General features: G+C 49.7%; 1 protein-coding gene across 1 annotated transcript in view; it reads right to left on the minus strand.

Moving 5' to 3' along the window:
• The window catches only part of CRTAC1 (cartilage acidic protein 1), a 151534-nt gene that overhangs the window by 49807 nt on the left and 79973 nt on the right, over nucleotides 1-21754 (minus strand). The window contains exon 3 of the mRNA XM_068961490.1: nucleotides 7012-7208. Within this exon, the coding sequence (XP_068817591.1) occupies nucleotides 7012-7208 (197 nt within the window). The remainder of the gene's footprint in view (nucleotides 1-7011; nucleotides 7209-21754) is intronic.

Here is a 21754-nt window from a genome sequence, read left to right on the forward strand (position 1 = left end):
AGGATGCCTGCACTCTGATGTTCATTGCAGCACTGTTTACAGTGGACAGAACTTGGAAGCAATCTGAATGTCCATGGACAGAGGAATGGATAAAGAAGACATAGTACGTATATACAGCGGAATATGACTCAGTCATGAAAAGAAATGAAATAGAGCCATTTGGCGTGGCTTTGGATGGAACTAGAGATTGTCATATAGAGTGAAGGAAGTCAGAAGGAGGAAGACACATGTCATATAGTATCGATTATACATGGAATCTGTAAAAATGGTACAGATGAACTTATCTGCAAAGCAGAACAGAGTCACAGATGTGGGAAAAAAACTACTGCTGCCAAGAAGGGAAGAAGGGGTGGAAGGGGAGATTGGTGGGATGGACTGGGAGACTGAGATCGGCACATACACACTAGTCTATATAAAACAGATGACTAGTGAGAGCCTGCTGTATGGCCCAGGGGACTCTACTCAGTGCTCTGTAGTGACCTAAATGGGAAAGAAGTTTAAAAAGAGTGGATATATATGTAACTGATGCACTTTGCTGTACAGCAGAAACTAAAAGTAAATAAATAGCTGGGTAGGAGCCAGTGGAGGGCTGTCCCAGTCCCTGAGGAACCTCTTTTTGTGTTAGGACTGAGGAAATAGGCTTCAGGGCTCTATACACTATTTTAAAAAAACTATTTATATATTTATTCATCTGGCTGCGTGAGGTCTTAGGTTCAGCTTGATGGATCTTTTTTTGTTGTGCCATGTGGGATCTAGTTCCCTGATCAGGGATCTAGAACCTGGGCCCCCTGCATTGGGGGTGTGGAGTCTTGGCCACTGGACCACCAGAAAAGTCCCAGGGCTCATACTCATTATGGTGCTACTTTGACAGCCTTATTCCATTCTTGCTTCTTCTGAGGCCACATGGAAATGAGGTATATGGTAGCGGCGGGCAGGGGGCCTGAGCAGTTCATCAGCTCATTTCCCCAAATGGGGTCATGCTGGGTGAGCTGAAAATCTGGAGCTTATGTCCAAGGGAAATATGGCTGGGGATCAGGAGACCCTAGGATCCATTTTAGGTCCTATAAACGATTATTTTTAGTTTCTGCTGTACAGTAAAGTGCATCAGTTATACATATTCACTGTTTTTGAAATTCCTCCTCATTTAGGTCACCATAGAGCATTGAGTAGAGTTCCCTGGGAGTACCTGATGGTTCAGCAGCAAAGAATCTGCCTGCAGTATAGGAGACCTGGGTTCGATCCCTAGGTCAGAAAGATCCCCTGGAGAAGGGAATGGCAACCCACTCAGTATTCTTGTCTACAGAATTCCATGGACAGAGGAGCCTGGCAGGTTACAGTTCATAGGGTCGCAAAAAGTCAGACATGACTGAGTGATTAATGCCTTCACTTTTTCAGAGGATCCTAGGAAAAGAGAGTGGAGCCTCAAGGCAGTGTATCTCAGGCTTTACCAGGCACAAGAAGTCCTGGCCATCCTGGTAAAAAGCAGATTCTGGTCTAGTAGGTCTGGGATGGGGCCTGAGATCCTGCAAATTGATGAGCTTCCAGCTATTGCCAGTGCTGCTCAGTGGCAAAACATGCTTTGAGAAGCAAGGTGGAGAGCATCCGCAGATATCGTGGGAACAGGGCCTGGGTGAAGAGCTGTGGACAATGGGTGTGCTCTCCATGCAGACGGCTCATCTGCTGTGGAGGCAAAAGAGGCTGAAAGTGCAAGGCGCCCCTGATTCCCTTTCTTCTCTCTGGCACAGTGACTGATGCCTCCTCTCCGAGAGGTTACAAAAGCCCCACTGAAGGCCTAAATATAATATGGAGCTCAGAAGCCATCAGAGAAAAGAGTGATAAATCCAAGCTCATAAAAACAAAAACGTTCCGCATTGCAAAACCCACCATGAACAAAGGCAAAAGAAAAATGATAAACAAGAAGAAACTATGTGCAACTTGTATTACAGACAGAGGCTTGGTTTCCCTAATTCATAAGGAGGTGTTACAAATCAATATGAAGAAGGCCGATAATCAATAGAAGAAAATGGGCAAAGGCTCTGAGCAGACAAGAGACCCAAATATATAAAAATATGTTTGGCCTCACTCATTTTAAGAAAAATGAAAATTAAAACTGAATTTAGATGCCAGTTTTCCCCGCTATCAGATTAGCAAATATTTTTTTAAATGATGACATGAGTTGCTGAGAGTATCGGTATGGGAGATGCTCACTGGCATGCGGGCTGACGGGAGTGTAACTAGGACTGTTCCTTTGAAGGACGATTTGGCTGTGCCTATCAAAACTGCCCCTGTATACTCCTTTGACGCAGCAGTTGCATTTCTATGAACTTACCTTACAGACACACCTGCAGCTGTGGAGACTGGCATGCAGTACAAGGTTATTCATTCAGTGGTTTGCAAGCAATTTAAATATTCCTCAAGAGAGGGCCAATTCAGGGAATGGCAAATCTATATAATAGAGTACTATACAGCCATAAAAAGAACGAGAAAGCTGTCTGTGTGTGGCTGACATAATGCCCAAAATCAGTTGTTAAGTAAAGAGGTAAGGGGCGGTGCTGTGAGTAGCAGTGTTTGTGTAGAAGGGGAGGGAGGTGCATGTAGACTGAAGATGGCAGAGGGTCAGTGACCATCCTGCTGAAATGAATGAATGAAATAAACTGTGGGGCTCGCAGTCCACACTGGCCCATCTACCGCCACACTGCTGTAACCCCGGGCAGGTCACATGGGCAGGAGAGCTCGGGGCCAAGCTGAACAACAGCTTGAGCAGTCAGGGCAGGACCCTGGAGGGATGGGCTCTGAACAGGAGCTGCAGGGGGTCCTGGGTTCCTGGCCTGTGCATGGGGTGCTGGAGCAGGCTCTTATCCCCCGTTGTCCTGCATAGGCTCCTACCTGATTTTTCCAGAGTAGTGTTGCCTGAAACACGGGCTTCAGTGTTGCCTGAAACGGTAGTACTCTTCCAGGCCAGTTAAGCCCTCGGCTGCCTTCCTCGCTCAGGCCTCTTGGGACTGCTCCCTCCTGCTCCCTCCCTCTTACCTGCTTTCTGGTTATTAACCCTTGAGCTGCGTGCGCCTGACGCCCTCTTTTGTGCGGTGTTTTATTTACATGATGACTCTTTCTTCTTTCTGCTCCCAGAGTCTCTTCCTTCAAGCAGCTGGGAGGGAGGCCCAGGGCGCCTTTGTCCTGGACCTTTTTAAAGTCTCTGCCCTTCTTCAGGCCGCAGAATTATAACAGCAGTTGCTTACAGAGCATGGGTTAAATCCTAGACACCATAATAAGTGATTTTCATTCACTAGTTCAGCTGCTCAGTCAGATACATGCATTAATGTTTACTAAGTGGCATAAGTATGTCTTTGGTCATGGAGATACAGCAGAAAACAAGACAAAGTCTCTGCCCCCATGGCGTTTAGCAGAAGAGCAGAAAGGTGAACAACAAATTTACAGCCCCCTCTCAGACAGTAGGAAGTGCTCCAAAGAAATAAAGCAAGTTAAGAGCACTGGGAGCGACAGGGAAGACACATGAGAAGGGGCCTGAATGAAGGGAAGGACTGAATGCTGAGAACAATGGTGGGAAAAGCCTTTCAGGTGGAGGGAACAGCAAGTGCAAAGGCCTCAGGTGGGAATGAGGTGAGCAAGAGCAAGAGGGGAGGAGAAGGAGTCAGAAAGGCAAGCTGGCTCACATCTGGAGGGGGTGTGGTAGGTGATGGTAAGACTTTGGATACAGTCTATGGAAGGAGTTAAACTCATGAAGTTGATACAATTTTGCCTGTTCTACAGGTGAAGGGGTTGAGACAGAGAAGTGTCGAGCACCCTGGGTGCTCAAGGTGACTCAGGAAGTGAGGGGTAGATCCCAGGTTTGTACAGGCTGACTCCTACAGGACACTGCCAGGATGCAGGGTCCCAGCCCTCTGCCAGGGACTCCAGTGCTGATGTCCTAAGGCTGGCTGAAGGAGAGGGAGGGGCCCCTGTTCCCCAGGTCCCTCCAATGCTTGGGCATAGGCCGAGGGAGCCTCAGTCATAAGCCATGGGCAGGTGTGGGTTGGCCGGGGCTCCTGGAGAGGATCTCAGGTTCCTCATGGTGGGCAGGGTGGCAGTGGCTGAGCCTCATGCCAGCTGGACCCAGGGAAGTGCTGACCTGGCACAAAGGTTCTGGCTTCACAACCCGCCCACTGTCGATGAATCAGTTGAATCACTCAACTGAAAAATTAACTCAAACCCACAGAAGGCCACTGGGAGGTACATGCCTGGGACTAAGGCTGCAGGGCACTGTCATCCTCACCCCAGCTCTGGGGGACAAGCTCCAAGCTCTCCCAGGCGAACCTCTCTCATATTTCCTCTCTGCCTCTCCTCATATTTCCTCTGTTGGAGAACCTTCTCATAGGCCTAATGGCGTATGCCTTGTTTGTGCTTCCTGGATTTATTTATTAAGTTTTAATTGTACTCTTAGGATGTTCAAGTTCTGGCTGGGCCAGAATGGGGCACAAAATGACCAGCACAGGGACTTTGCCCTCGAGGAACTTAAGACTCCACAGGGCCAGGAGAGGGGGGTCAGGTTTCTAGAGAAATAAAAGATTGCACTGGGGAGAGAGGGAAGGATTTTTGTCAGTTCATTCACTGGGGCATCGTCAGTGCCTAGAACAGTGCTTGGCATATGGTGGGTGCTCAATAAGTACGTATCCAGTGAATGAATATGAGTGAGTGAATGGGGTGATGATTAGGCTGAGCATGGAACCAACATGACTCTGGGGTATTGCTGTCAACCTTGACTGCACAGGGGAATCACCAGGAGAGCTTTCTGATCTTCTGATTGGACTGACCAGGATGCTCCCTGGGAACTGGGAGTGTTAAAGCTCCTCAGGGAAGTCTCACGTGCAGCCTGGGCTGAGCACTGTGGCTCTTGGTTTCACTATGAAATGCTCAAAGAGCGTGGGAGGGCTTGCCGCATCAGAGACACCTGACAGGTCCCAGCCCAGGTGCTCTGTGTTCAGTGACTGGGAAGAGTGTGTCCCCTTCCTCTGGCATCGCGCCCACCGAGCCAGTGTTAAACACCCCCTTCCACAGTCCTCCCCACTTCGGCTTCCCTCCAGCCGGGGACTCACCCCTTCCACAGCATCCCTTGCCGCTGCTCCCCTCCTGACCTTGCCCCACATTAAAGAGTTGATCAGCCCATCAATTAATTGTGTCCTAATCCAATCTTGGCTTGGTTGGAGAGAGGGCAGTAAATCCAGCTGGGTAATCATGCCTTGATATTTGTGTAGGGATAATTACTATCTCTCAGGCCTCACTTGGTGGCAAGATGAGATGAAAACCCATAAAACACCACTCGGGGCTGTGGCTCATTGTTTCTTGGCTGCACAAGGCTGGCTGTCAGCCAGTCAGCTCTGCCTGCCCCTGCCCCTCCCTCTGGCACCAGCCCCAACCCCATCCCCTCCCATTCAGGCAACTGGCAGGGCTCAACAGCAAGGGCAGTCTGGGGCTGGATCCTGGCTTGGGCTCAGACACCAGTAGGGGCAACAGTATAGGCCAGAGTAAAGCCACTATGTGTGTGTGTGTAAGCAGGGAGGGTGGTCCCCAGAGTCAGGTGACCCCCTGACTCCAGGAGGTTGGGAGGGTGCAGGACAGTAAATGCACAAGTCTGAACTGCACAGTGTGGTCCAGACCAACCCAAGAGGCTGCCCCCATCTGGAAGAGTCCAGGGCATGTCCAACCTGGCCCCACAGGGACGTGAGACCCTGCATCCTTCAGGAGGAAGCTGTGGCCTGGGACTTCCCTGCAGATGTATGGCCCCATGGGAGCAGACTTCCGTCTGCAGCCCCAAGAGTACAGCCTCCCAACTCATGGAATACTGAGCGCCAACTGTGAGCCTGGCTCTCTACTAGGTCCCGAGGGTCTTAGATTGAGTAAGGCTATAGAGTGTGCTGATTAAAAGGATGGATCTGGAGTCAAACACTTGGGTTTGAATCCTGGGGTGTACAAGTTGTGTGGCTTGGGCAAGTCATGTGACCTCTTTGTGCCTCAGTTTCCTCAACTATAAAGTGGGCTATACCAGGACCTACATACTCAAGCTGCTGTGAGACTTAAATGAGATGATTCTGGGAGACAGTGAAGGACATGGAAGCCTGGTGTGCTGCAGTCCAGGGGGTTTCAAAGAGTCAGACATGACTGAGCAACTGAACAACAAGATGAGGCACTTAGACCCTCACCCTGGCACCGAGTAGGTGCCACTAAAATATTAGTTATTATCATTGTTACTATTATGTAGCCTTCTGGGCATCAATTTCCCTCAGCCGTTCCTTGGGATGTAGGACATCACTACTTAAAGTGTGGTCCCTGGACCAGCAGCAGCAGTATCGCCTGAGAGTGTGTTAGCAAGGCAGGCTCTCGGGCCCCAGCCAGGCCTGCTGAGGCAGAATCTGCATTTACACAAGAGCCCAAGTGACAAGGGGTTGGTGCTCCGGGCTAGGACAGGCCCCAGGTCTGTCTTCCTCCAAGTTGTGTCCCCAGCCCTGAGGACCTCTTGTCTGGCAGGGAGCAGGTGCTTAGCAGGAATGTGGGGTGAAAAAATGAGCTCATCTGAACACTGTGGGGACCCCTGAAGGATTTCAGAGCATTTTAGAAAGGCCCCCTGAAAGTACCATGGGGACCTATGCCAGGAGGTGGGGGTCATCTGCGGGTGATGGGTGTGAGAAGTCCTGAATGGCTGAGTCAGGAGCTGGGGGAGAAGGGAGGACGGGTTACCTGGGGGATGGGGGGTCCGCTGCGACTGGAGGGCAAACAGGACATAAAGGCTGAGGGAGAGGGACTGGTCTTCTGCTCAAGGCGTCTGTCACCAGGCCCAGGGGCTGGGAGGTGAGAAAAAGCTTCATGCATAAGAGAAGAAAGGGCCTCCCGGGGGTGTCACTGTTGGGTCATTGCTGGGAGGTGGCAGGGCCTGGGCCTGGGGAAGCTGGTGACTGTAACCTGGTGATGGGAGGAGGAAGGTGGGAGCAGGGAAGGCCCAAGGCCCGCAGCCCTTACCTGAGAAGGCGTTGTTGGTGTTGAGGAAGTAGATCTCCTCACGGCCGTCCCCGTCGATGTCACAGGCTGTGACCCCAATGGCGTTGCCCTGCCGGTCACGCAGCGCGTAGTACGGGGAGCTGCGCTCGTCCACCGCGATGTTCACCAGCCGCTTCTGGGCCCGGTCGTACTTCAGAACCAGGTTGGGGCCGTTGTACCTGCACGAAGGCGGAGGGGAATGTTGGGGAGGAGTGGCTGGGCCCACCTGGTTCCATCCGACCAGAGCCCTCCTGGCCAGGCCAGGGTGGGGACACACCAGTCCCAGAACATTCCCGGGAACTTTTGGCAGCCTTGTCTTGGAGTCTCCAGGCATCTGACGAGCATCCCTGAATCAGAGGTGGACTTAAGCAAAGCGAGAGTCAACAGGACCCATGTGGGATGCAATATAGGGAGCAGGGTGGTGGAGGGGAGTGGGCAGCCAGTGCTGAGCCTTTATCATAGGCTTTGCTGAAGAAAACAAAAAGCAACGTGACATTTATCTTACCCATTTCAATGTAAAAGTCACTTTCATATTAATGATCTCATTGAATTTAACAACAAATGGGCTTCCCTCATAGCTCAGTTGGTAAAGAATCCGCCTGCAGTGCAGGAGATCCTGGTTCGATTCCTGGGTCGGGAAGATCCCGTGGAGAAGGGATAGGTTACCCACTCCAGTATTCTTGGGCTTCCCTTGTGGCTCAGCTGGTAAAGAACTGCCTGCAGTGCTGGAGACCTCGGTTCGATCCCTGGGTTGGGAAGATCCCTTGGGGAAGGAAAGGCTACCACTCCAGCATTCTGGCCTGGAGAAGTCCATTGACTGTATAGTCCATGGGGTCACAAAGAGTCAGACACGACTGAGAGACCTTTACTTGAACAATAATCAAGTGAGGTACGCATGCTGCTGCTGCTGCTAAGTCGCTTCAGTCGTGTCCGACCCTGTGTAACCCCATAGATGGCAGCCCACCAGGCTCCGCCATCCCTGGGATTCTCCAGGCAAGAACACTGGAGTGGGTTGCCATTTCCTTCTCCAATACATGAAAGTGAAAAGTGAAAGGGAAGTCACTCAGTCGTGTCCGACTCTCAGCGATGCCATGGACTGCAGCCTACGAGGCTCCTCCATCCATGGGATTGTCCAGGCAAGAGTACTGGAGTGGGGTGCCATTGCCTTCTCCAGAGGTAGGCATGGGTGGCTGCATGGGTGGCTGCATTAATAACCTATCTTGCAGATGGGGCAACTGATGAACTTGAGCAGTGTAACTGAGGCTCAGAGAGGTTGAAGGCCCTTCCCAAGGTGACATAGCTAGTGTCAGGTACTGGGACTTGAACCCAGGCTCCCTCTGCTGTCCCAAGGGCCCTATGGTAAATGAGCCCTAGAAATGCAGAAGGCTTTGTCCTTGAGCTTTGGAATGAATCTCTTAAATAGTAGCATTATGAATGCATCTAAAGTCATCAGGTGGATCTTTTTATTTTTTTTCCTGAGGAACACAGCAAAAGATTAAATTGCTCCTCAGCCCTCCTCTCTCTCTTGTCTGCCTCTCCTGCAGCCACACTGGCCTCCCTGCTGTACGCTCCTGCCTCAAGGACTTTGCACTTGCTGTTCCCTCGGCCCAGGACGCTTTTCCTTGAGATCCACAAGGCTGTCTCCCTTCTTCACATCCTTCAGACTTTCACTCAGTTGTCCCTTCTTGATGGGGCCTTCCCCCGCACACTTCTGAAACTTGCAATCACCATCACCCAGGATCCCTCACCCCTCAGCCTCCTTCCCCTCCCCATGGCTTTAACTGCTAGCTGATCATTCCCTATTTCCCTCTTTATCTTTTCTCTGTTCCCGCTAGAATATCAGCTCCACGAGGGCAGAACTTTTTGTCTCCTTTGCTCTGCACTGTGCCTGGTACACAGTAGGTGCTCAATTAATCTTTGTTGACTGAGTGGATCCTCAGAGCCCAATGGCTGAGTCAGAAGGGCTTAGGTGTCCCGTGGTTCATTTCTTCCCGTCGCCTTTCCACCTGGAGAAAGTGGTGTGCCCAAGGTCACCCCCAGGCAGCACCGCCAGGAATGTCTGAGGACTCCTCCCTCCTCCTGGAACACCTGCCAGGCTCTCCAACCCCCATCCACTAGTCCCCGGGCTCCTGCCTTTGTTTTAGCCCAGGAGTGTGTATCCTGAGCAGAGTTCGGCTGCCAGGTGCTGGACATCCCCTGCGGAGCTCACGTCGGGGAGGGAGGAAAGAACTCTCCAAGGTCCTTGAGAGAAATCACTTCTTGCTTTCCTGAAACACATCCAATTTTGGCCCTCTCCTTCGTCACCAAGACACAGAGCCAGTGAAGTTTAGGGGGTGCTGAGTGACTGGCCAGGCGCCTTCTGGCATCCACAGCGTGCGAAAGGGGAGCTGAGCTCACTGGGGGCTGAGTCAGCACCCGGTGATGGAAGGTAGTGCCTTCGACGCCTTGACAAAGAGTGTCTGAGGGCTGCATGTCGGGGTGTTGCATGACCTACGGGACATGTCTAGGCAGCAGAGATGGAACACTCGGGTTCCCGCCCTGCCAGCAGCTGGCTCAAGCCCTCAGGGACAGCAAGTGCCTTCCGGGCGCTCAATGCGAGTCCTCAAAGCCCTCAGGTCTTCGTTTACCACCATTACTGCTCCTCATGAGACAGGCTAGTTCTGGGGCCCTGGGCCTGGCTACAAGCACTTTCCCAGGCATTGCTTCACCTGAACCCCGGTAATCCAGAAAGACAGTCAAGAAGGCATTTTTCCAGAAAAGGAAACGGAGGGTCAGAGAGGCAAAGTAAGCTGTCCAAGGCTGCACAGCTTGTACGTGGCAGCATAAGGCTTCTAAAATGACTGTCTTCAGGTCCAATCCTGTGCTTTTCCCACACTGCCTGTGATGCCAACACTCTTTGTCTTTTTTTTTTTCTGGTGACCTCTCGCAAAGGAGCGACATGGGAAAATGCCCAAGAACTTACCATAAAGTGGAGATAATAACCCTGTACTTCACAGTTTATAAAACACTTTCTCAGCCTTGATTTCACTTGCTTCTCTGCAGGCCCTGACTCTTTCAGAGGTTGGTTTTGGGACCTTAGGGTGGTCAGTTCCCCTCTCTAGGTTGAGAGTTTCTCTTCTGCAAAACGAGAGTTGGACTGAATCACAGGGTCACAAAATGTGTGGACACACGTGGGGGTGGGCCTCAGGCCCTCTTCGCTCAGTTTCATCCAGAGCCATTTCTATGCAGATGCATTTTACTTTGGGGGCTTCCCCGATAGCACAACGGTAAAGAATCTGCCTGCCGTGCAGCAGGAGATGCAGGAGACGTGAGTTCAATCCCTGGGTCGGGAAGATCCCCTGGAGGAGGAAATGGCAACCCACTTCAGTATTCTTGCTCGGAAAACATCCCAGTCCATGGGGTCACAAAGAGCTGAACACGATCAAGTCACTAAACACACATGCATGCATTTCATTTTATGTATCACATTCCATAAAATGCAGTTTAAACAAGGGATTCCAGAGCCAGCATTTAAAAGGCACTGGACTAAAAGCTGTGTGAGAGCCCTTCTTGGTCTGTTGCTCTTAAAATAGTGCCTTGAGTCTAACTCACCTCAGGGGGCAGACAGAGTGGGCTGGGCCCCACCCTCCAGGCTATGGTTGAGGAGCTACCATAGAAAGTCCAGCCCTGACACCCCTCCTTCGCACCCCCAGTCCCTTGGGTCTCCTGGAAAGTCTCTACCACCCCCAGGAGCCACTTCCCAGCGGGGGAGAGGTCGTGGCCTCTACACCTATTGGAGGCCAGTCCTTTCACCCTGAATGTGGGGTGGTAGGTGGTCACACCAGCTCCCGTGGTGGTGATCCTGGGGTAGCAGATGACCCTGGATCATCTCTCCTTTGAACCACTTGCGGGTACTAGTCCCAGTACTCTCTAAGAGGTAGAGAGGTGGAGGTGCCAGGCTGGCTCAGGGTGCCACAGAGTCTTCCCCAAACCTACAAGGCAGCCTGGGATGAAAGCTGACACTTTGGCCACTGTGTCCACCACTACCCCTAGGGGCTACAGACACAAAGCCAAACCAATGGCTCCTACACAGGGGGGCCCAGCAACCCGGGGAGAAGGCTGGGGGTGGGGCACGGAGTTGCCACTCCTTCCTTCCACCAGGGCGTCCCTCGGCTGGCTCTGCTGCCCTGACACCAGCGCCTCTCATAGTCTTCCCCCAGGACAGCCAGCCGCATCCCCTCCCGCTCTGCTCCATGGAGCTGACGCTCTAGTTGTTTCCTTACCACCCGGCCTTTCAGGTGGGGGTTGTGCTCCCCGCTCTCCCCTCCTCCAGGAAGCCTGCCCAGCTGCCTGGCCTAGATGTGATCTCCTTTTGTTTGGACACCCACCGCATTTTGCACCTCGTTTATTCCCTCAAGGCAGAATTGTTTGTGTTCCAACATTGCTTCCCCTCATTAAAACATATGCTTCTGGAGCCCAGGAAGAATGTGTGTGCATCTCTGCATTTGCTGCGCCTAGAGCAATGCTTGGCAGAGAGAAGGTGCCCAGCAAGTGTCTGAGTGAATGAGTGAGCGAATGCCGGAAAAGCATCATGACTGGCACTCATAGAGCAGTCACCGTGTGCCAAGCATCCTTCCAAGTACTCTATAACCCCTACCTCATATCATCCCCATGACAGTCCTAGGATTTTACAGATCTGGAGACTGGGGTGTGAGAGGTTAGTCATGGTCTCTCTGGGGTGTCAGTTCCCACAGCAGGGATGGGGAGATGGATGTGAGGTACGTGGGGTTTCACGTTTCCTCTAACACCTGCCTGAGCTTGTTGGGCACTTCTAGAAATTCAGGAGGCTTTGAAGCTCAATTGAACAGGCTTAGGAAGTGGGACAGGGTCCCCTGTTCTTGAAAAGTAGCTGTGACTTTATAATATCAAAGGCTAGGCCAGCAGGCACAGTGATTGGGTTGGTGGAAATTTAAAAATCTGCTTGCGAGACACCAGTGGGGCGCAACCCATTCTTGTGAGTGTGCTGGGCAAGTTTCGTGCCGGTCCACTGCCGTGGACAGGGAAGGGCCTGGGGGTCAGGCCAAGAAGAACAGCCTGGGCGCAGGGTCCTGGGCCTGCCACTTCCTGGCTCTGACCTTGCGCTTGTCACTCCGTTCCTCTAAGCTTCAGCTTCCTCATCTACAAGTCTGTGAAGATAAGCCAGTGTGTGTGATAACACTTGGTAAACTGTGAAGAGTTACACAATTGTAAGTTCTCATCATTATTTAAAAAAAAAAAAATTCAAGGCACCATCTCTCACCCTCTAGAGTGATCACTTTTGAGTTTCCAAACACACAACAGTGTTTCTCATCCCCAAACATCCCACCCGTGATCTCTCACCCACCAAGACATTTCTTTATTCTCCTTTGTCACGAAACTCAAATAGTTGTCTATTCTCCTTTGTCACGAAACTCAAATAGTTGTCTTCACAAGCAGTCTCCACTTTCTTGCCGCCCACTTACCTCACCCCTATCCACGTTCTGGGCTTCCCAGGTGGCGCTGGTGGTAGCACCCACCTGCCAGTGCAGGAGATGCTTGAGACAGGGGTTCAGTCCCTGTGTAGGGAAGATCCCCTGGAGGAGGGCATGGCAACCAACTCCAGTATTCTTGCCTAGAAAATCCCATCGACAGAGGACCCTGGTGGGCTACAGTCCATAGGGTCACACACAGTTGGATACAATTGAAGCAACTTAGCACACTCGCCATCCACATTCCACCTCAACTCCAGTCATGTCATACAACGCATCTAACTCCAGTCAAATTTATATCTCAACTTGTTATGGCCGTTGGCGGCTTTCATGAGGCCACAAACAGGATGCCTTTTCACTCCCTTCTCCTGGGGACTCTCAGCAGTACCTGGCTCAGTGGCTTGCGTTCTCGGCCACTTGCATTTTTAAAACACTCTGCTCTCTCAGCTCTGAGGATGCCATCCTGCTCCAGCTTTCCTTCTTTCTCTCTGGTTTCTCCCCTTTCTCCTCTTTATAGGTGCTTCGTCCTTTCTCTGCCTCTTAATGTCGGAGTCCCCAGGTCTAGTCCAAGGCTCCTCTCTCCTCTCTCTGTCCCCTTTTCCCAGGGCTGAATATCCATTCCCATGACTGACAACTCCCAAATTTATATCTCCAACCCAAACCCCCAGTCCAAGCTTAGACTCATATATCCGACTGCCTACCTGACATCTTCCCCTGCACGCACCACAGTCATCTCCAACGGAACGCGTCCAAAACGGAACTACTGATCGCTCCTTCCCCCTCCTCCCTGCAATGGGCCTTCAAGTACCAAAGTCAGAAGCCTGGTGTCAGCCTTGGTTCTCCCACATCGGATTCATCAGTCAATCCCATCATTTCTGCCTCTTAAAATATTTCAAATCCTTTCTCTTCTTGCCTCCTCCACAGCCACTATCTCTGGAGAGCCTCCTTTCTCTGCTTCCCTATTTCCCCTACCAATCGAATTCCCCCACACCCTAGCCAGAGTCATCGTTTTAACACATAAATCAGAGCAGCCATTCTCTAGCCTGAAACTCTATGGCGGTTTCCCACTATGTTGGAAGGAAACCCCAGACCTTTTATCACGCCTGGCCTGGGAGCCGACTCGGTCTGCCACCTGCCTCGCTGACCTCCTCCAGACACACCAGCTTCCTTTCAGTTCCTAATGGTCCAGCAGACGTGGTCTCAGCCCTCTGACCAGAACATTCTTCCTCCATCTCCCTCCTGGGCTGGCTTCTTCTCATTCTTTAGGTCTCACCTTGAAAGGCATCTCCGAGAGACCCTCCCCTCGTCTATGTTCCAGTCACTGCATCCTCTGCCCTACTCTGGTTTGGTTACCTATCGTCCAGTTCTCCCTGTGAACCATGAGCTTTAGAAGGGAAGAAACTGTGAGTTGCGTTCACGTTGGTCTCCCCATCACCTAGGGTATAAGGAGTGCTCGGAAAATACTTATAGAGCAAATGAAAGAGAAGGAGCCTGCGGGAAGCACCAGATCATCACTGGGTGGCTGAGCAAAGCCAACTGAGCCTCCAGTCTGTTGCCTGGACTTTGACCTTCTACCTTCATTAGTCCCCAACATATGTACAAGAATGGTGATGACATGGAGTGGGTCGAGAGTGGGTGTCCTGGGTAAGAGTGAGAGAGTAGCAAGGTCTTCTAGATAAAAACAGAGGACCAACCTTTTTTCCTGTTGGAAATTGTTGGCCCATGTGGGGAAAAAAAAAAAAAAAAAAAACCAACTTAGGCAGCTACATGAAGGGGAAGCCAGATAAAAGGATGTAACGCTTATTGGGGACCTGCTATACACTGGATACCATGCTAAATAGTTTACAAGTATCTCATTGTACATGAATAGAAAATTTTCTAAAATTCGAAAAATATACTATTTTAAAAATTAAGAATAGGGAACTTTTTTCAATAAAAAGGAAAGAATGAAAAAATATATAGCTATCCAACATCATAATCAAGAAGAGATGCAGAGGAATGAGATAGATGTACAGAAAAAGCTGAATGCAAGAGAGACACGCAAGAATGTACACAATTGAAATTGAGGGGCAGTGAAACCCCGAGAACTGAGAGAAAAACACTGTAAACACAGCTAAAGAGACTCGCTCTTAAAGAGAGACCCACAGAAGGGAGGGTACACAGACCTACGGAGACAGAGAGATCCCTGGAAAGATGCAAAGTTGTGGAAATATCAGCAGGGCTCTGAGACATTGTCATAGGGAAACAACTCATCTTGTGGCCTTTTTGGGAATTTCCTGCAAAGCTTATTTAAAGATGTGTGGTGTTTTCAGAACAACATTTCAAAGTAATGTTGATTACTTCTGTGTTGTTCAGTCACTAAACCGTGTCTGACTCTTTGGTACCCTGTGGACTGCAGCACACCAGGCTCCTCTGTCCTCCACTATCTCCTGGAGTTAGCTCAGATTCATGCCCCTTGAGTCAGTAATGCTATCTAACCATCTCAATCTCTGCCATCCCCTTCTCCTCTTGCCTTCTATCTTTTCCAGCATCAGGGTCTTTTCCAATAAGTCAGCTCTTTGCATCAGGTGGCCAAAGTATTGGAGCTTCAGCATCAGTCCTTCCAATGAATTTTCAGGATTGATTTCCTTTAGGATTGACTGGTTTGATCTCCTTGCAGTCCGAGGAATTCTCAAGAGTCTTCTCCAACACCACAATTTGAAAGCATCAATTCTTTGGTGCTCAGCCTTCTTTGTGGCCCAACTCTCACATCTGTACATGACCACTGGAAAAACCATAGTTTTGACTATACGGACCTATGTCAGCAAAATGTCTCTGCTTTTTAATACTCTGTCTAGGTTTGTCATAGCTCTCCTTCCGAGGAGCAAGTGTCGTTTAATTTCATGGCTGCAGTCACCATCTGCAGTGATTTTGGAGCCCAAGAAGAGAAAACCTGTCACTGCTTCCATGTTTTCCCCTTCAATTTGCTATAAGCTGATGGGTCTGGATGCCACGCTCTTAGTTTTGAATGTTGAGCTCTAAGCCAGCTTTTTCATTCTCCCCTTTTACCCTCATCAAGAGGCTCTTTAGTTCCTCTTTACTTTCTGCCATTAGAGTGGGATCATCTGCATATCTGAGGTTATTGATATTTCTCCTGGCAATCTTGATTCCAGCTTGGGATTCATCCAGCCCAGTATTTTGCATGATGTACTCTGCATAGAAGTTAAATAAGCAGAGTGACAATGTATAGCCTTGTCATACTCCTTTCCCAATTTTGATACAGTCAGTTGTTCCATATCTGGTTTTAACTGTTGCTTCTTGAAGGTTATTTCAATATCCTCATTTCATAGAGGAAGAAAGTGAATTTCAGACTTTCTGAAAGTCAAACAGCTAATCATTGGACAAAATACACTGAAAGACAAATGGACCCCTTAGTCTAAAGCAGTTATCAACAGAACCAAGCCTTTGTGCTGAGTCTGGCCTGCTGCCTATATTTGTAAATAAAGTTTTACTGGAACACAAACCTGCTCATTCATATACATGTTTTCCTTGGCTGATCTTCCTATATGACAGAGCTGAGTAGTTGTATAGACTATATGGCCCAAAAGTAGAGAATATTTGCCATCTGGCACTTTGCAGAAGAGATTTTAAAGGGTTGTCAACTTATAATATGAGTATATTACAAGTTCTAGCGATCATTATCATAACAGAACATAAAATTAAAATAAGCTTTAATAAAAATTAATTTGCGCTGTGTGCTTGGGAATACAGTTTTCTGAAACAAGTATTCAGGGAGAGCGTAAGATGAATGGAAGGAAGATACTAGGTTTTAGAATGGAGACTGTGAGGCAAAACAATCTGTAGGGGAAAAGAGACAGAGAAGAGTATTCTATACCCGGGGTTTATCTAAGGTTGAGAAACAAGCATGTGCCCTCTAAGTGAGTGAAGTGGTTAGAGAGATATGGCAGCTGATCTCCAGAGATGGCTGTCATCATTTTCTTTCCTCTTTGTATGCACATGTTAATCCACCCATCAGGAGGTGGAATCTGTTTAGCCTCGCCTGACTCAGGCTTTGTGACTTGACTCGATTGGGCCAGTTCTGGGTCTAGCCTTAAAGAGGCCCACCAGCTTCCACTTTGTCTCTGGGAGAAGCCAGTCACCAGCTGAGACGTCTGACTTCCTCGAGACCTCCATGCTCTGGGGAAGGGCAATCTAGCCCCAGCGAGAGGCCACATGGAAGAGCATGAGGCACCAGCTAAATGAGCGAAGACTCTGTGGGCCTTCCAGCCCAGTCTGGCGCCAGCGACAGTTGACCGCAGCTGAGCAGGTGATACCAGCTGATGTCACATGGAGCAGAAGAACCACCCCTCACCCGCCCCTCGCCCATCCCCCCAGCTGAACTTGCCCTAATTCCCCACCCACAGCATTGTGAGAAAGAATAACTTGTTTTTAACTATCTACAGTTTCGGTCAAGAAAGTCGATGACAATGCCCAATCATTTCAGACCTAAGGGGAAGAGGAATTTCCCCTGCCAAGTAGGGATAAACATCACTCATTAATCAGGAGAGTTCTCTAAGACACCCATTGGAATTCACAGTAGGCAGGTCTTCCTAAGGGAGGCCTGGATCTGTTGAGTTGATACTTAGAATATCTGAGGGTCTCTGCAGAGCCTGAGGGTGGAGATGTAAAGAGAAATACAAGGAGTCCAGAAACCCTTATTTTCTTCCTCCTCCTCTGAATTCTTCTTTCGTTTCTAGCTACATCTGTTTCTCATTTGGAAAGCACAACCCTGAACATGGATCCTTTCTTTGGAATTGGGTATAGTACACTTTTTTTCCTTTTTACAAGCTTAATTCTTTGAAAGCCATTGAAGTTAAATAGGACCAGAAAACATCTGGGAAGGCATTCCAACAGGAGATTCACAGATTGTATCCCAGAAGAGGACATATCCAGAGGCCAGGTATCAGTTTAAAGGAATGAAGACTTTGTTAACGGGAGGTTTCAAGCCATGATTAGAAATCTGGAGCTGGGGATTTTACACCAGGGTAAATTGAATGAGTCTGGAAAGGGTGTCCCAGAAACAAACAAACAAATTTGATTCTGAACTAGGTGCTAACCAGGGTAGAGAAGACCCCACAAATACAGGGCAAAGAATAAGAGGGTAACTTTAAGATGAGGATAAAAACATTTTGTCCTAAGGGGTGGATGATTTTTCCAGAAAGGGATGTTTGGCACCAAAAGGTCAGAATAATCTGCAGTGATGAGTGTCTATGTTCTGTGAAAGCTCCACACAGACTGATTGATTTATGCCTTGTTCTAAAAAAGATCTGTGCTCAGCATGTGCTCTGTGCCCTTGGAATTTCTTATATTTTGATGAGCATGGAGGCACCCAGAAGGCAAAGACTACGGTTTGCAGCTCCATGCCCTCCATACCTAGGATGATGCCAGGAAGAGACAGGCCATGGTGTTGATGCTGCTGCTGCTGTGATGATGATGATGGTGGTGATGGTGAAGACTGTGACTCCATCCCTCGAGGCAGGTTTATCTCTCAAGAAAAGAGGAAGATGGGGAGGCAGGAATTCTATAAACTAACAAAGGAGGGATTTGAGTGACAGACGGAGGCTAGGTTAATCAGGATTCTTTTGCAAGTAGCAAACACTCCACCTGAACTAACTGAAAAAGGATTGGCTCAGGTGTCCAACCTGCCAAGAGCAAGGGCACAGCGAGGCCTTGGGGTGCTTAGAACCAGGGTTCTGACCAGGAGGGTGTCAGGATTTCTCCTACCCTGGCCTCTCCCCTGTTTGCTGTCAGCTTCATCCCCTCACACCATCCTTCCTTGCAAGGCCTGACCTGTGTACACACTCAGATTCACACCTTCAGCATAGAGTAGAGGCTTATTTTCCTCAGCTCTGATGTGAAAGAGCCCAGGGAAGCGTCCTGGTTAGCCCAGGCTGGGTCACACGTCCATTCTGAGCCAGGATCTGGAGCCTACGGTTGACAGCCTTCAGCTGGGATTAGTCCTCCTGAAAGCAGCAGCTCAGGAGCCATGTCTTGACAGGAAGGGAAGGGCCAGGAAGGATGAGCTATGTGTCTCTATAGAGACGGTGGCTCATGTGGGCCTGTACTTCTGGAGACAGACTTGCCAGGCCTACTGATAGAAGGCACCACTGAGTCCCTGCGTCCTTCAGATATATCCCAAGGTCCCCCACTCCACTTCAGGAGCCCCAGAAAGAGGTAAACAGAGAAAGTGGAACAATTGTCTCACTAGGTTTTAGAAACGGGTCCAGTTCTTGGCTTCCTCCTCAGGCCTCTGTTCCAGGCAGCATGCTGGTGGTGGAAGGTGGGAGGGCCTTGAGAATTGGCAGTGCCAGCCCAGCATGGGGCATGGAGGGACACAAGGGGAGCCCTGGCCCAACTTTGTGATTAACTTGTGGACTAAGACAGATCATGTTTAATTGCTGGGTTACAAAATACTTTAAGTTCAGTTCAGTTCAGTCACATCTGAGTCTTTGTGACCCCATGAATCGCAGCACGCCAGGCCTCCCTGTCCATCACCAACTCCTGGAGTTCACTCAGACTCACGTCCATCGAGTCAGTGATGCCATCCAGCCATCTCATCCTCTGTCGTCCCCTTCTCCTCCTGCCTCCAATCCCTCCCAGCATCAGACTCTTTTCCAATGAGTCAACTCTTTGCATGAGTTGGCCAAAGTACTGGAGTTTCAGCTTTAGCATCATTCCTTCCAAAGAAATCCCAGGGCTAATCTCCTTCAGAATAGACTCCTTGAGGTCCAAGGGACTCTCAAGAGTCTTCTCCAACACCACAGTTCAAAAGCATCAGTTCTTCGGCGCTCAGCCTTCTTCACAGTCCAACTCTCACATCCATACATGACTACTGGACAAACCATAGCCTTGACTAGACGGACCTTAGTCGGCAAAGTAATGTCTCTGCTTTTGAATATGCTATCTAGGTTGGTCATAACTTTTCTTCCAAGGAGTAAGCATCTTTTAATTTCATGGCTGCAGTCACCATCTGCAGTGACCTTGGAGCCCCCAAAAATAAAGTCTCACACTGTTTCCCCTGTTTCCCCATCTATTTCCCATGAAGTGATACTTTAAATGTCTGCTCAAACTTTCTCTCCTTCCTGCTATAACTACCTAGAAGATTTAGCTCAAAAGCTATTGGTCTTTGTCTCTTGTTTGATTAAGATGGGTCAATTTAGTGGCAAAATGGTGGGGCAAGTTGCTTACAGATGCTTCACTCTTCTCTAAGAGTTAAAAAAAAAAAGATAAACCAATCATTCTCAATGAGTTCATTCCCCCTTCTGGGATTCTATTTTCTGACTGGACATATTGCATGGCACATGAGGAATTCTCTGCGCAGACAGCCTCCAACTTAATATGCCAAATAAGGAGTCATCTCAAGCCCAAGCTTTCAGAGGAGGACAGGTCATTTCCACTGGGACAGTCTTCATAAAGAAGGTTCATTTGATCTAGAACTGGAAGGATATATGGAATTTTAACAGAAGATATAGGATTTGTGTGCTCAGTCGCTTTAGTCATGTCTGACTCTTTGCGACCCTATAGACTATAGCCCACCAGGCTCCCCTATCCATGGGGTCCCTCAGGCAAGAATGCTGGAGTGAGTTGCCATGCCCTCCTCCAGGGGATCTTCCTGACCCAGGGACTGAACCTGCATTTCCTGTGTCTCTTGCATTGGCAGGCAGATTCTTCACCTGTGAGCTACCAGGGGAGCCCCATACGATTTAGGCATTTACAAAAGAAATAGTGTGAATTATGAAGCAGATCAGAGAAGAGAAAAATATGGCTAGGGAACAGAAAGTAGACTAACTGTATAACACAGAGGTGTGTATTGGACAATCATGGAAAAGAGCAGGAGCAAGCTGGAGAGTACCTGGCAGTGAAGACCGTGGAAGACGTGACATGTAAACCAAGAGTTTCGGCTTTATCTGGCAGGAAATGGGGAGCCGCTGAAGAATTCTGAACAAGGGGTACCATTACATCAGAGTGCGGATTTGCAGAGTGTTGTCTGGGGGCAGTGTGAGTGAAGGAAGGGTCAGGGGAGAGAACTGTAACAATTGTGCCGAAGATGGAAATTCCCCTGGATTATTCCAAAAATGTCTTCCTGTTTCTTGCCCACAAATGACTCCTAAGATAGAGCATGGTCAAGAACGCACAGAAATGGGGAAAGCAAGGGTTAAAAAGAGAGGCGTGGTCAACAGTACTAAGGGCTCCCAAGAGGTCCAAAAGGCCGAGGGCTGGAAGTGGAGAGTGGATTGGGCAGTTTGGAAGCTCCTGCTAACTGTCTCGGAAGCTGTTCATTACAGAAGAGAGAGGAGCTAGATCCAGGGCTTCGGGGAGAGGGGCAGCAGCCATGCAGATAGCTCACTGAGGACGGAAAGGCTCAGGAAGGCCTGGGATACTGGCCAGAACACAGAGAGATGAGTGATGGGATGGGATCACCAAGCTCTGAGATCTGTGCATGTTTGGGGGCAAGAAGAAAAGATGCAAGAGGGCAGTGGATTTAGAGGGACATGAGCAAGAAGCACCGAAGGTTGAGAGGAAGAGTCTAAGCGCCAGCAGGTAGGTTAGGTTTGGAATTCAGAGAAGACAGAGGAAATGTAGAAGGGTAAGAAGATAGGATGGGTGGAAGACTACAGAGCTGGTGCTCGGAGACCTCGATCTGCTCATGGATACTTAAAAGGTGAGGTCCTTAGCTGAGGAGCCACTGCACTGCCATTTTCCACAGTAAGTGGGGCAGGCAGGGTGCAACGCCTCCCAGGGTGAAGTTGGACAACTTGAGGGGTGGCGAGAGGCAGAGGGCAGGGGCAGGACAGGATCTGTCTCTGAGGGTGCAAAGAAGACACAGACCCAACACCAGCAGTGAAGCAAGCAGAGCAGGGACCCTGGGCAGGGGGCTGACAGCCAGTCTAGGAGAGGCGCAGGCAGAGGTGGGCGGGGCTGGCTCAGGCTGCGGACAAGTGAGAACAGGCGTTTCAGGTTTGGGATCCAGAATAGGAACTGCCTGCCTCTGTCTGGACTGGCTGGGAAAAGGCAGTGGGAACATCTTCTTTTGGGAGTGAGGAGGGTTCTGTGGGGGCAACACGGGGCAGCAGAAACCACAAGGGACCTGAAGTGAGGACAGAAAGGCTGAGAGGCAGCACAGCTCCTTGGTGAGGAGTGTGGACCACAAGCCAGACTGCCCAAGGGCAGGTCCCTGCTCGCAGCTCTTCAGTTGTGTG

Source organism: Capricornis sumatraensis, chromosome 23 (assembly GCF_032405125.1).
Source record: "Capricornis sumatraensis isolate serow.1 chromosome 23, serow.2, whole genome shotgun sequence".
Classification (NCBI taxonomy): Eukaryota; Metazoa; Chordata; class Mammalia; order Artiodactyla; family Bovidae; genus Capricornis; species Capricornis sumatraensis.